The 14,082-nt window shown below is 41.7% G+C and overlaps 1 protein-coding gene across 2 annotated transcripts in view; it reads right to left on the bottom strand.

The window, feature by feature from the left end:
• The window catches only part of LOC102236672 (signal peptide, CUB and EGF-like domain-containing protein 1), a 113,239-nt gene that overhangs the window by 48,771 nt on the left and 50,386 nt on the right, over positions 1-14,082 (bottom strand). The window contains exon 7 of one of the 2 annotated variants that reach the window (XM_023350160.1): positions 5,305-5,394. The exons of the other annotated variant lie outside the window; for it this stretch is intronic. Coding sequence (XP_023205928.1) covers positions 5,305-5,394 — 90 coding nt within the window. The remainder of the gene's footprint in view (positions 1-5,304; positions 5,395-14,082) is intronic. 2 annotated transcript variants of the gene reach the window in all.

Raw genomic sequence — 14,082 nt, forward strand, 5'->3', positions numbered from 1 at the left:
GTTTGTTGAAAGGGATTAATTAAAGCTATGCCTTTATAAAGAGGTTTTCCTTAGTAACTGCTCTGCTTTTGGTGGGCTTCACTTCATTTATTCAAGAGAAAATCCCGGTTTGAACAGAAGTTTGGAATTTTCTCATCAACTGTCAGATTCAAAACATACAATCCCAAAATCTAGTTTCCAAATCCAATACCCCCTAGGATGATCTTTTGGAATTTAGAGGGCTGTTGCGGAATAACAGGAACGTGTTATTTGGCGATGTTTCCCAAATCTTTGGCACTGTTCAATTAAAATGTCAAGAAGGCATGTGCTTAAATTCATTAAAACCGGGAAGGAGAAAAATGCTCTCAGGTTGTAAACATATCCGTTGTTAGGAGTTAATGCAGAAGCATAGAACCAAATATGCACCACAAGTAAGCCACGATAGATGTTAAAGATGTTTTTGCTCATGCAACCCCAGGATATCCTCTCACATCAGTCCCCCTGGATTACCAATTTATAGTTTGTGTGTTTTTTATCTGTCACAGCTCAGATTGGTGACCTAGCTTAAATGTCAAACTTATCCCAAATAAAGGCAACGGGATTCCTAGATGATAGGCTGGAGAAAGATATTGCAAAAGGAGGAAGGAAAGGCACTCCATCATGTAGGCAGCCTGTCTGCTAGGTGCTGTAGGGTATTAGCACCACCCTGTCCCCTTTCCACTTTCCAACTCAGGTTTCTGACAACTGTTTGCGTGTGTGTGGGCGTGTGCGTGTGCGAGTCAGTCTGTACCGTGTCGTGGGTCGACATGCCCGAACAAGTGTACATAATCAATAAGACTTTCTATGTGAGAGTAAATGTGAACGTGTGGATTTCTTGTGTGTGTAGGTGGTGTTTATGGGTCAAAGTGATTTATACTGAGTACAGTGGGCCCTATCATTAGCTGAGGTAAGCTGAGTCCTGCAGAGCCCCCTCTCTGTGGGCCACGCCCAGCCAAGCCCCAGGGCCAAGCTGAGCATAGGAACAGAGACAAACCGCCTGGCCTGATTGATGTGCTGGACAAGCCTCTCACACCACCCTCAGCCTCCTTTTCCAAGACTCTCTAACAGCATATGTCTTAGAGTCTGAGACTGGGTTTGAAATGGACCATAGCCTTTGGAGGAGTGCGGGGGGAGGCAGGTGGGGTATGTGTGTGAACAGATAAAAAAATGTTTTAATTTTTATTATCAGAAACGTACCAAACTCTTGAATTAAATGTGTGTCTATTCAGCAGTGTCTCAAACTGGACAGGAAGATGTCCTACCTCTGTCTCGTTAAGGGCCTGTCTGGAGTAAAGGCTCTTTCTTTTATGCTCCCATGATGCATTTCAACAGGCTCCGATTTTTTATCCTTGTCAAGCCCTCATGCTGTAAGTGTTTTTATTAAGTTGGCATTGTTGTTGGGCAGAAGTTCTGAATTGGATTCCAAATTCACAGGAAAGTTTCAGACAACATCAGACATTGTGGAGGTGGAGGTCTCTGAACCGCGGTAGACAAAGGTGATGGGAGAGGGTCTACCATCTCAGTCACTGCCTGTTCTTCACTGGCTGGATGTGAGCTGTACTCAGCCACCCTGAACCACACTGTCCCCATGACTACAGGTGACACTAACTTTAACACGTTAATTTTGATTAATTATTTACATAGATTATAACACGTAAAACATTTAATTGTAATTAATTGTTTCTCTTTCTTTCTTTTTTTTTTAATTACAAAACACCCGAACTGTAACTTTTGTGTTAGTGTGTTTCTGGTATGCCTGTAAATTTGACGCACCAGTGACAAACAACAGTGATAGATGATGAAGCTGCTTCTCTTGGCTCACTGGGGGTTTTTTGGTTGCTTAAAAAAAAAAAAAAAAAAAGATTAAAAACAATTTCTGGAAAAAATTATTGTGAAGCTATTCAAGCCTAAAATAGCATCTCAATGCTAAACATGTAGCAGCAGCATGACCCCAAATGTGGAATGTGGACGTTGACATCATAACGTCAGCGTCCACATTCTAAAAAACATTCCTGATTATTCAAGAGGTTCCATGAATAATCAGGAGGAGTTCCTGATGCTGAAACACTGGTCACTTCAAGGCTGGACTACTGTAAGTCTTTACTATCAGGAAGTTGAGAAAAATTCAGATAAAAGCCTGCACCTGATCCAAAATGCTGCAGCAAGAGTTCTGGTGAAAATCAATAAGAGAGATCATAGTACTCTTACTTTAGCTTCCTCTGTACATTGAATCCAGAACAGAATTTAAGACTGACTGCAGGTTTACTGTTGGTTCCTGGAGGTTCTGGCAGTAGAATGGGAGGGAGATCCTTTAGTTATCAAGCAGTTTTAGTCTGAGGCAGACACCCTGTCTACTTTCAATACTAGGATTGAAACTTTCCTTTTTGATAAAGCCTATAGTTAGACTGGTTTGGCTATCCTGAACTATCTATGTAGATATGCTGCGTATTATTCCTGTAGTATGGTGTGTTGCAAGATTACAACATCTCTATTTCAAGCAAAAAAAAAGTACAAATGTTGACCTCCCAATTATTTAGTCTGGTGTGATATGGATAAGACATTTAGATACATATCTCCACACAGGATCACAAAATACTTCTCCACAGGATTAATCAAAAGAGAAGTAAGTAAATGTCTTTCCAAATTCATTGGGTGATCATTACACTGACTAGAGCTTGTGACAGATGTAATTTTTTGTGACACTTGAATAGAATGGTAAATAATTTTATGTAATTTATTACATTTTCAGAGTGCCTTACAAAAACAAAATAAATCTGAAAACATGATGTTTTCATCGTCAAAGTACTCCTACAAAGCCATCCACAAGGTCGGACGTCTTCCCTCCTGTTTTTCTAGTGTGTGTCAGGCAGGGTCAGGCAGGCTGCTGTTGGACAAACTGACCACTTCTTCTTGACCTGCAACATTCTTCACCTGCTCTTCAATTTTGCATAATTTACTGTTTTGTTTTGTTTTCTTTTTTTTCCCAACTTTTAATGTTATGTTCTCTGCCCGATGTTGCAAAGTGCGTGTGGTGTTCCCCGAGGACACGTGAGAACGCAGGCTGCTGAATGTGACATGACAAAACAACTGTCATGGCACAGCAGAAAGTCTGGTAGATGTTGTACCTTCGTATTGTTTTTCTTTTGTCTTTAGACATAATCCACAAATATCGGCATGTTTGTTTACTCTGAACTCCCGTTTAGTCTCGAGAGGTTTCGCGAGATTTGTGGTTTGGCATCTGAATGTTGGTGAATGAATTTGGCTCGACATCACACACTGTACGACCAAACCTGTTAAAACTAGGACTGTTATTGTCATGCGTGTGGTCTCCCACATTTCAAAAATTGACCGACAATTTCAATATCCTGTCCTGTGAACCTGGCATTACTCCAACTTTACCAATTTTATTCAAATTAAAACAGACAATAGATGAAAAAAAAATTAGGCTCACATTAGCCTAACAGCAACTATTCATTTAGCAAATCCGAAACTTGGCGATTAACATTTGAAGTGATTGTTGTTCTCCATGGATCCCTACCCAGCAGAAGTCCCTTCATCTGACCCAGTTGGTGCCAAGATGGAAATGTTTTAAAGATGGTGAACACTGCGATTCGCTGGTGGAAACAAAATCTGTGAATGCAGTTGATGCTAGAGGTTTAGCATCAAAACTGGTGGGGAAGCTTCACTGAGAGTGTTATAAACCATACTTTGAAGTAAGGGTGTAACAATTCAACCGACACATGAGACAAGATGAGAAATTATGTCTTGTATCAATACACTGATACACAGACTCTAAAACTGGTGGTTGCAATGCATCCAGTTCATAATAACAAGGCCACATTTTGACTAAAATTTTGAGAAAACGTAAAGTCTCCCTTCTGGAAGCAGGAAGAGTTGTTCTCACAAATAATTTAAAGTTTCATAAATCATAAACTGTGACACAAAGGAACTAATCTCAGTGTATTCCATCCACATGTTGCCTGGTCCACATCCTTTGATAACTATGCTTGTCACAAAACCAACCAAAAAAAAAACTAACAAATTGAATTCTCCCAGTTTACAGAACTAAGTTTACCTTTGATCAGTTTTTTATACTATAAAATACACAAACAAAAATAAATCTTCAAAATAGTCTTAGCTTGCTGCAGATGAGCAGATCCAAAGCAAATGTCACCATAGTGTCATTAGTGACTAAAGCTTTAACCAATCTAGGACCACTGACAGTGTTTAAACTGGTTTGTATCTAAACTGTCATTAACATAAGGGCATAAATTCCAGTCATTTATATGTTTTGTACTAGTTGAGAATCGAGTTTTGGAACCTTGTAAAGTAAAATGGCAGAGAACTGATGATTTGTGCATCAGTTCTCTGATATACAACATGGTATATAAATGTTGTGCATGTATATCAGAATGTGTACTTGTGATTCAATTGTATTGCGTTGTAGGGCAAAATGTCAACGAATTTCATGTTTCTGCATCCATAGATAAGAATTTATGCATATTTAAATACTTGTACTTGTAAGAAATTATTACACAAGTTCGATTTTTTTAATGTTTGGTTAAAGATTAAAAAGCAAAAAAAATTGTCTGAAGCTCCTTAACCTGCATGTCAGTTTCAACTTGCAAATTTGAGTGATGACAGGATATTTCTTAGATGACTCTTTTTTTTAAAATCATGTTCGGTTACCATACTCTAAATCCTCTAATTTCTGTCATTTCCCAGAGTGCAGACCAGAAAGGTTACTATCCTTCCAGTAGCAGCCCACCAGCTGAAATTTCTGAAGGCCACATATTCTTGAAAGCAGCTTTTTGTTTTCCTTTTCAACTGCTAGGCTTTAAGGATTTTTTTTTTCAATAATGCCCACTAAATAACCACCACATAAACCAAGTTAAGTTAGTGGGCTTGTGTTTTTCTATTGTGGGAAGTTGGAAATTACTGCAAAAGAAAACAGCAAAGAACATTTGCAGTAAGGTGTTGTGTTAGTGACTGGGAAACCATTAGTCTACCAAAACTTTGGTAACTAAGGCAAAATGGGATTGCAAAAAGATAACGGTCTGTTTTAGTCTTTCTTCACAAACAGTTTTAATTACAGTTGTGTTCAATGGGGGACTCTTGGGTGGACACAGCGTGCACCAGGGGGTTTACAAAAATCCTCTTGAACAAAATAAAGATAGAAAAGAGGAGAACGAGAGGGAAACAGAGAGATGTGAACTCGGGAGGGTGTGGGGGGGATACAAGCACAAGCGGCATGGCAACACATAGAAAGAGGAAGAAAAGAGTTACCCATATGTAGCCGCCGTTTCACCCGCTTGTCCACATCAGCTACTGACGTGGCATTGAACTCAGAGCTCTCAATTGCAGCCTCATCTTTCTCTAAAACACAAGTGACAAGGGGACAAACAGTGAGCAGCAGGTTAATGAGAAGCCCAATTGACCAGACCTTCAGCCCTAACTTTGGCGTCTGAGCAAAAAAAAGAGAAAAAACTAAAACCAAAGCCAAGAAGCAAGAAGCGATGAAGAGGCACCAAAATCCCTGTTAGAGTGTTAATCCCCAAACAGTCATCAATCCCCTGCAGCAAAAAATAAATAAAAATAAAATAATGAAACTGACCAGGATCAGTAGCTTAATGAAGCAGTAGGAAGGCAAAACGGTGGAGAGGGGAAGAAGAAGGTTCCGGGCTTTAACATTTTTTATAAATTTTTTTGGAAGGCATCGGTTGGGGGTGAACATTTGGATTTTGATTCAGATCGTGACCTTGCTGTTGGCGATGGTGTTTAAATGTTCCATAACACACAGCCACACATTTTTTCAGGCAATCGTTTCCTCATTTTAACATGTAAGAAAAGGAAGGGAGAAAAAAAAGAGGAAAATGTGTCCGACATTTCCGAGAGAAGCTGCTTTGAACGAGAGCGAGGAGATGGGCACGGAAAATTGCATGATGATGCGAGAAAGAGCACAAGAGCGATGCGTGACAGGGCAATTAGTACAGAGAAGACGCTCCGAGAGCAGAGAAATGATAAGATGACAGAGGGACTGAAGAACACACAGGGGGGAAGAAGAAGAAAGTTTGAAGTCTCATCTTGACTTTACAATGGGGGGAACATGGAGGGGTATATGACGGGTGTACACTGAAAAAATTTGGATGGATGGCATGCATAGAGACTCAGAAACATTTTTAAATAAAAGAAAGGCAGGTGGTCTGGGGCAGTGCTGGTTGCCTGTTTGTCTATAGATCAAATCACCTAGCAGTCAATGCTTGATAAACCACATTCCCAAAAGCTGGACTGCAGCAGTGGAGGAAAAATGGCAACAGTGCAAATCAGAGTAAGCGGACTGATTGTGACTAAAGTGGCATGCATCCCTGCATTGGATGACGGGGCTTGGAGAAAGAGCCAGCTTTTAACTGGGCTTCAATCATTAAGGCCTGAATTAGCATCAGTCTATGAATGAGCGCCACTTGCTCCAAGGAGAAAGGCCTTTGATGTCTTATGGAGTTGGGGGGGATAAAGGGGCCAGCCACTGGGTACAATTAATGTCCGTTCCATTCCTCTCGCCCCACCTTGCTACCTTTTTCTCCAGTGCAAGTGAAGGATTCTCTGAAGCACACTCAGCAATGAATGGAGGCTTTCTGGAGCTCGGCTAACTGGGTGAAATCCGGTTGTGTGAATGTGTGATTGTTGAATCAAAAGCTGGTACATACCAGCTTTTGAGTGTCTGCTGGCTGGAGTGTGTGAAAAAAAAAATCTGTCAGAGAGGGAGATAAAATGTAAGGGTGTGTGTGTGTGTGTGTGTGTGTCGGGGTGTGTGTGTGTGTGTGTGTGTGTGTGTGTGTGCAAAAGGCCTGGAAGGGAAAAGTCCCAGCAGTCTGTGGGACTAGGAGATGGTTGTAGGCCAGTAGAAAGGTAAGTTCATTTAGGGACCCACAGCGGGGAAAATAAGTATTGAAAACACCAATGTTTTTCATAGTAAATATAACTGTAACTGGGCTGTTGAAGTGAAATTCACACCAGATGTTTGGTAGCAACTTGAGTTACCCACACATACAAAAAGATCAGCACTAATTCATCCTCTAAGTATCGAGACAAAGAGCTTCACAAAAGGCTTTAGAAAGTTTGAAGATGAGAACATCATGGTGTGGCAGGCTTAATATAACTGAAGCAAGGATGAATTTAGAAATTTACGACATTCTTGATAAGAATGTGAAGATGAAAATAATGTAGACTTTCAATTGAAAACGACCTTAACCACACAGGCAGTGATGGAAAGTAAAGCTGGTGAAAGGACTCAGTCAGTCACTGAGTTGAGTTCAATTGGAAAGAACCAAATGTCAAAAATCACAGTGACTCTCAACTGGTCTTCAAGATGGATCACAATCCATGCATGAAACTAGTTTCGCCATAGAAGAGATCCATTATCGTATCCATCCACAGATTGTCGTGTGCTTAATCTGGGGACAGATTGTAGGGGAAGAGGGGCCCAGACTTATATCTCCCCAGCCGGTTGGGACAGCTCCTTTAGGGGAAGCCCAAGAAGTTCCTCACCAGCAGAGAAACATAGACTCTCCAACATATCCTTGGTCTCCTCATGGTGGGACATGGCCTGGAACACCTCACCAGGGAGGCATCCAGGAGGCAACATAACCAGATGCTTGAATCACCTCAACTGACTCTAATTGATATAAAGGAAGAGCGACTCCTCTCTGAGTCTCCCCTGGATGGCCAAACCTCACATCCTATTCTTAAGAAGGAGCCCCGACAACCTGTGGGGGAAACTCGTTTCAGCCACTTCAATCTGCAATCTCGTTCTTTCGGTCACTATCCAGAGCTTCTGACCACAGATGAGAGTAGAAATGTAGCTCAACTGGTAATTCACCACACCAGACAGGTACAGCACTCAAGTTACCACAAACATTGCAACAATCTGTATGTTGACCTCCCACTCCATTTTCCCCTCATTTGTGAACACGACCCTGAGGCCTCCACTTGGGACAGGATCTCATCCCTAACCCGCTGAAAATCATGGTCCTGGGGCTGGAAGTGGTAATTCTCATCCCAATCCTTTCACACTTGACTGTGAACTGCTCCAGTGAAAGCTGTAGATCATAATCTAATGACCCAATGTCCTCCTCAACCCTTTGGTTGCCCCTAACAATTCTGTTAATCAAGGTTATGAACAGAATTGGTGACAAAGGGTAATTTTGGCGGAGTCCAACTTTCATCACAAACAAGTCTGACCAACTGCCAGCAATAAAGACCAAGTGCCACTGAGAAGCTTTTTAACTACCTCTGTGACTTCAGCACCAGAGATCGGAGAGACTGAGCCGAAGTCTCTGCTTTCTCAGTGGAAGAAGTACTGGTGGGATTGAGGAGGTCGTTGAGGAGGTCGTCAAAGTGTCCTTCCCATCCTCTCCTGACATTCCAAGTCGAGGTTTGCAGCACACCATTCCCACAAAGGGTTTGATGATCTGTACTTTCCCCTCCTGAGATGCTGGATGCTAGACCAAGTTGTTCTCCGTCACCTCACCAAGCTCCTCCCACACCCACATTTGGGCCTTGACAACCACCTGAGCCACAATCCTCTTGCAGCTGCTTCCAGAGTTTCACAGGCCGAAAAGGACTGGCAGGACTCCTCTGTCAGCTGACAGCATCCCTTACTGCAGGTGTCTGCCATAGAGAAAATGACTTTGAATAAATATCAGGGAGAGTGTCTAGTATTCGTCCCCTCTTTATTCCACTTTATATAATTTAATTTTCTAGACTCATTTGTGTGGATCTATTAACCCCTTAACCCTCGCCCCCCAAATCACCAAAAACGTCTGAAAAGGTATACCCAAATTAAATCAGCTGCTGTTCTTGAACAATTTGGAGTACGTGCAAAAGTTTAGTCTCTTTATGAAGATGACAAGCTAAATTTTCTATTTCTGCAGTCAAAAATAATTTAACTGTAAGTAGTTTGTAGCTATTATGTTTGTAACACAAAAGAAATTGAAAAATGTTGTTTCAACCAGATTTTTCATTTTTATTTCTTGTAAGTGCACATTGAGTGTTGAATGTATGGACTGGGAAATACAATAAATCTGTAGAATAAAGTATTCTGCTCGTGAATTTCAAGATTGATCAAAATAGTACAAAAAAGAAATGTCATTTTGGACATGTTTATTTATAAGGATGTACAGATGTTGTCCAAGTGTGCCATTTGGAGTTTCCAAATGGCACACTTGGACAACATCTGATATACAAACTTCTAATGACTGTAACTCCTCAGTGCTTCAACATACAGTCATCAATGAGGCTCTAATGAAAGATAATGACCAGAGGAATCCTCTGGTAGACACAATATTACTGATAGTGGAAATTACTTATAATAATATAAGTTAAATAGCATATCTGGGTGGGAAGGGGGGGTTAGTGTACAGTCAGACCTCCTCCCCCTTCTTACAATATGCTGTCCATTCATCCGCCCCCATCTGTCCATCTACCCCAGGGGTGGGCAACTCCAGGCCTCGAGGGCCGGTCTCCTGCTACGTTTAGATGTATCTCTACTTCAACACACCTGAGTCAAATAATGAGGTCATTAGCAGGACTCTGGAAATCTTGATTGCACTTGGGAGGTGATTCAGCTGTTGGATTCAAGTGTGTTGGACCAGGTAGACATCTAAGAGTTGCAGGACACCGGCCCTCGAGGACCAGGATTGCCCACCCCTGATCTACCCCCATCCGTCCGTCCATCTTCCCCCTTTGACTCCCCCGGATCCTCCTCCTTCTTCGCCCCCCCGCCCTTCTAAAGGTACGCTAACCCCCGACTAGACCCCCCCCCCCACCCTCTAACGATACGCTAGCCCCTCCCCCCTCAACTTCTCTCTTTCGCCCCCCCCCCCCCCTCCCTTCTAACAATATGCTAGCCCCCCCACCCACCCACCCAGTCTGCCCCCCCACCTTCTCTCCTTCTTCTTCGAAAGCCCCCTGTTCCTCCCGTACCGTCATTCCCTCGGCCCCCAATTCTCGCTCTTCGGTATGCTTTAGCCCCCCTTGCTCTGACTGTAGCAGTGGACGACTAAAACTTTCCAGTATTCTCAAATCCAAAACGTGTCAGCACTCTTATGGCCATAATCATCCACTCCTGTGACTTGTGAAGTTCTGCTGAAGAAACACATCGAGTTTTGACACGTTCTGACAATGTGTCTCTCCGTCGGTGAGAAAAAGTCCCGTAAACACCGTTACGCATGAGGGCACACAGAGCCTGACTTTGATGCACCAAGGCGCACAAATTATGCGTGGTTACGTATGCAGCTGGTGGATTTATGTCAAAACAAACCCCAAGGTGTCTTATATCCTTATGACAGGACACATGTTGGCTACACATCGGTGGCTTTAGATTTAGTTTCTGAGTTGACCAGTCAGAAATATTCCAGAAAGAATACAGGCATGTCAAAGTGAGCTCAAATCGCTCTCTGGATATTATTGGCTCGGAAAAAGCCACATTATTGGTCAAATGCAGTGTCAATCAAAGGTGGGGGGGCGGGGGCTCTTGTCTGCCCAATAAAAACATCACAATGGACATGGGCAGAGTTTAAACCCATAAATCTCACCCTCGGAAAATACAATTGAAAAACGACACGTGGGCATTCCGGTGCAGGTTAAGGGGTTAAATGCATGGAGCACCTGAGTTGAGAAATTATGTGAATTTTACGTCAATAGCCCAAAAAAACCCCAAAAACAACTGTTGCTGTGTTTAATACTTATTTTCCCTGCTGAATGCAGGATGAGTTGGAACAAAGAGTTGAACCACTTTACTACAGCTAGCAAGAACAATGGTAAAACCAATGCATTAAACGAAACACCAACAATAAAATTCTACTTTAAATATGCATTTAAAAAGGCAAATGGTAAAAAAAGGGAGAAAGAAACAAGGGAATCAATAAAAATGCAGTGCAGGGACTCCAGTACAGCTGGTTAACAAGGCAAGCAACAAATGTATGGATTAGTAAAAGAGGGAACCAAATGAATGGTGTCACAAATGGCAGTGGACACATGCAGTAGGAATGGCAAATTATGACATTGGTGTACAGTGCAAGCCCCTGCCTCTCTGTTCAGCTATGCGTTGCCGGTAGAAGGGAAGGAGGCATGAACGCCATCTTTGAGTTGGCAGTTGCTTATCAGTTGGTTGCTACAGTTCTTGCGTGGAGATGGCAAATGATGGGGTCAATGGGATGTAAGGTAAGGCTTGCTAAATCTAAGATCAGGCTGCAATTGAGATGTCTGTTTGGCCACAGATTCTGAGATGAGGCCCCTGACCCCCCAACCCAGGTTTATGTCCTGAGAAATAGTCCTTCTACCCCTGAATTGGTTGTCACATGAATGTTCAGACAAGACAGGCAATCAGGTACTATCACCAGGAAGCAGGAAGCAAAAGAGGGAGCAGAGGGACAGAATCTGTGTAGAGAGTGTAATACAGGGTTGGGGGTTTAGGTGGGTCCAAAGAGCTAAGGGGTCCCTGGGACTACCGAGAGGCTCTTCTTTCATTAAAATATGAAGAAAGAGATAGGAAGAGAGAGACATGGTGAGGAACGACAGACATCAAACACTGGGAGTCAGAGCAAGGTTTCCCGCGCCTTTCCTCCGTACTGCAGACTTCCGTAGATGTGTTGCTCCACTTCCTTAATGAGCTGAAAAGAAAAAGGGTTAGCAGCAGTCATATCCCACTGCCTCCCAGCCAGGGGCTGCAGTGGTGAGGGCCAAAGACAAACTGTGAGAGACAGAAGATATAAAGACAAAGGGATGTCCTTGTGTTTTCCTGTGTATGGCTGGTTAAACTTCAATTTGTGTTGCACAAAAATGTTGAATTCTTATAGTGCGAAATGTATTTGATATTTTCTGTCATCTGTACAACAGAGTACCGCAGATGTTTTCTTTTGTTCAGCTTTAGCTTAATAAACATTGCTTTAATGAGTCAACATACAGACATACTAAGAGAAGTATTCATGATCCCTGTACTTATTCATGTTTTGCTATGGTATAACCACAAACTTTTATGAATTTATTTCAATTTTATGTGATGGTCCAGCACAAAGTAGTGCATAATTGTTCAAATCTGACATTTGTGTTGAAGTCCTTCCTTCACTACAGTAACAGTCTTTCTAGATATGTTTCTATCAGCTTTGGAAGTGGGAAATTCTTGCCCATTCTTTGCAAAATAGCAGAAGCTGAGGCCAATTTCATGGCGAACATCTGTGCAACGTCAAGTTTTGCCACAATCACTTAAGTCTGGTCTGTGAAGGGGCAATTCTGATACATAAATTTTGATGTAAAACCTTGAAGAGAGTATGTTCTCTATCGTTAGTTGTGTTTCCATCAACATTTTTTATGGGTATTTTTGAAATATCGCATCGAAAAATGTTGATGGAAACATCGACATTCAAAATAGCTTCCTCGGTTTTGCTAAAAAGTTCTCCAGAGATGGGTTATGGTTTTTCTGAGAAATTGTTAATACAACAAAGAGAGACGGAAACACATATGCCAAATAAGTTCTGAAGCAAACATTTACTTCACGTGACTGGTCAGCTGTTTCTGCTGTTGGAACAGGACGTAAAATTGCCCATACCAGCTGCCCTCTCTTAAGCCATGACTATGGTTAGACGCCATGGAAACGCCACACAGTTTTAAAAATTGTACATGTCTTGAACAGGTGATTCGACACTTCTAGCACACAGGAGTGCAGAAGATGGGGGAATGCATGACTGCAGAATTGCATCTGACAATTCAATCTGTCCATAAATAAGCATAAAATTGCAGTTGAAAAAATGTCATAAATGTCTATCAAGAAATGTGTTGTTTAGCATAAAAATGCAAGAAAAAAATCACAATAGTTCCCACACTCTAAATACTGAATAAAAACAAACCCAAAATGGAAATGCTGTGTGTGAGAAAAAATTAGGTGTGCTGTAAACAACCAACCTCCACTGCAATGAGAGAGGAGCTGATCAGAGCCAGGCGGCTGACAATGTTAATTTAATAGTTGCGAGTGTGATCAACACGGACTGAGCGGTTTCGTTCACTTCCTCCGCTGCCATCGCTAAAACTACAGGAAGATTACAATTCTAAAACAGAGCAGAAAACTAACACCATCATTCACAGCTTCTTCTGTTCACTGATTGGCCTGGTAGTCAAGTGTCCTTTACTTCAGTAGATTTTCTAACATCAGTAACTGTTGCCCTAAAAACAAGAGAAGTTTTGGCAGTTTGGTGGTCTGGACCATACATGAGTATTTTAACATAATGCCAGAATGGAAAGAAAATAAGAGAAGCAATCATTGCTGCTCAACATTCTGGGAAGGGGTAAGGGAAACAATTTCTTGTCTACAGCTTTACTGGAAGAAATTTTATTCACAAGTGGAAAACATTTAAGGTAGCTGTCACAATCCTTCCAGGATTACACAACAAATCCACTCTAAGGTCAGACATAGAGAAAGAGCAAACAATACCAAGGGTGTTATGTCAGTCTTTACAGTTGTCTATTAGCGTTTTAAATGTTCAAGCTGATGTTGGTACAGTAAATACAAGACAAAATTAGTATTGCTTGTTTGGAAGGATTGCAAAGCAAAATACTCTATATTTGAAAAAGAATATGACAGCATGACTTAAGTTTGCAAAGTTCCATCTGAATGGATCCCAGGACTTTTGGAGCAATGTCGTTTGGACAGGCGAGACTGAAGAATAGTTGCTTCACCATAAGCCAATGCCTAATATTTGGTGAAAAGTACAACAAGATGGTAAAAAGGAAATGATTATGGTTGCTTTGGATGATTGCAGACTTGTGGTCATTTTGCATCATAAACTCCTCTTAACACTCAAATGCTCTACAGTTAAAAGTGAAGTCATCTGCCATGGTATCGCCCAAACTGCAAAGATTGTGAAAAGGAACAATGACTGAAAGCACAGAAAATCTGCAGCGGAATGTCTGAAGACTGAAGACAAAAGAATCGAGGCGTGAAGAGAAGTATTCAAACTTCAATGAACGAAGAACTGTAGGAGCAAACAGAGGGCATGAATACCTTCATAGTGA

Source organism: Xiphophorus maculatus, chromosome 17 (assembly GCF_002775205.1).
Source record: "Xiphophorus maculatus strain JP 163 A chromosome 17, X_maculatus-5.0-male, whole genome shotgun sequence".
Lineage (NCBI taxonomy): Eukaryota > Metazoa > Chordata > Actinopteri > Cyprinodontiformes > Poeciliidae > Xiphophorus > Xiphophorus maculatus.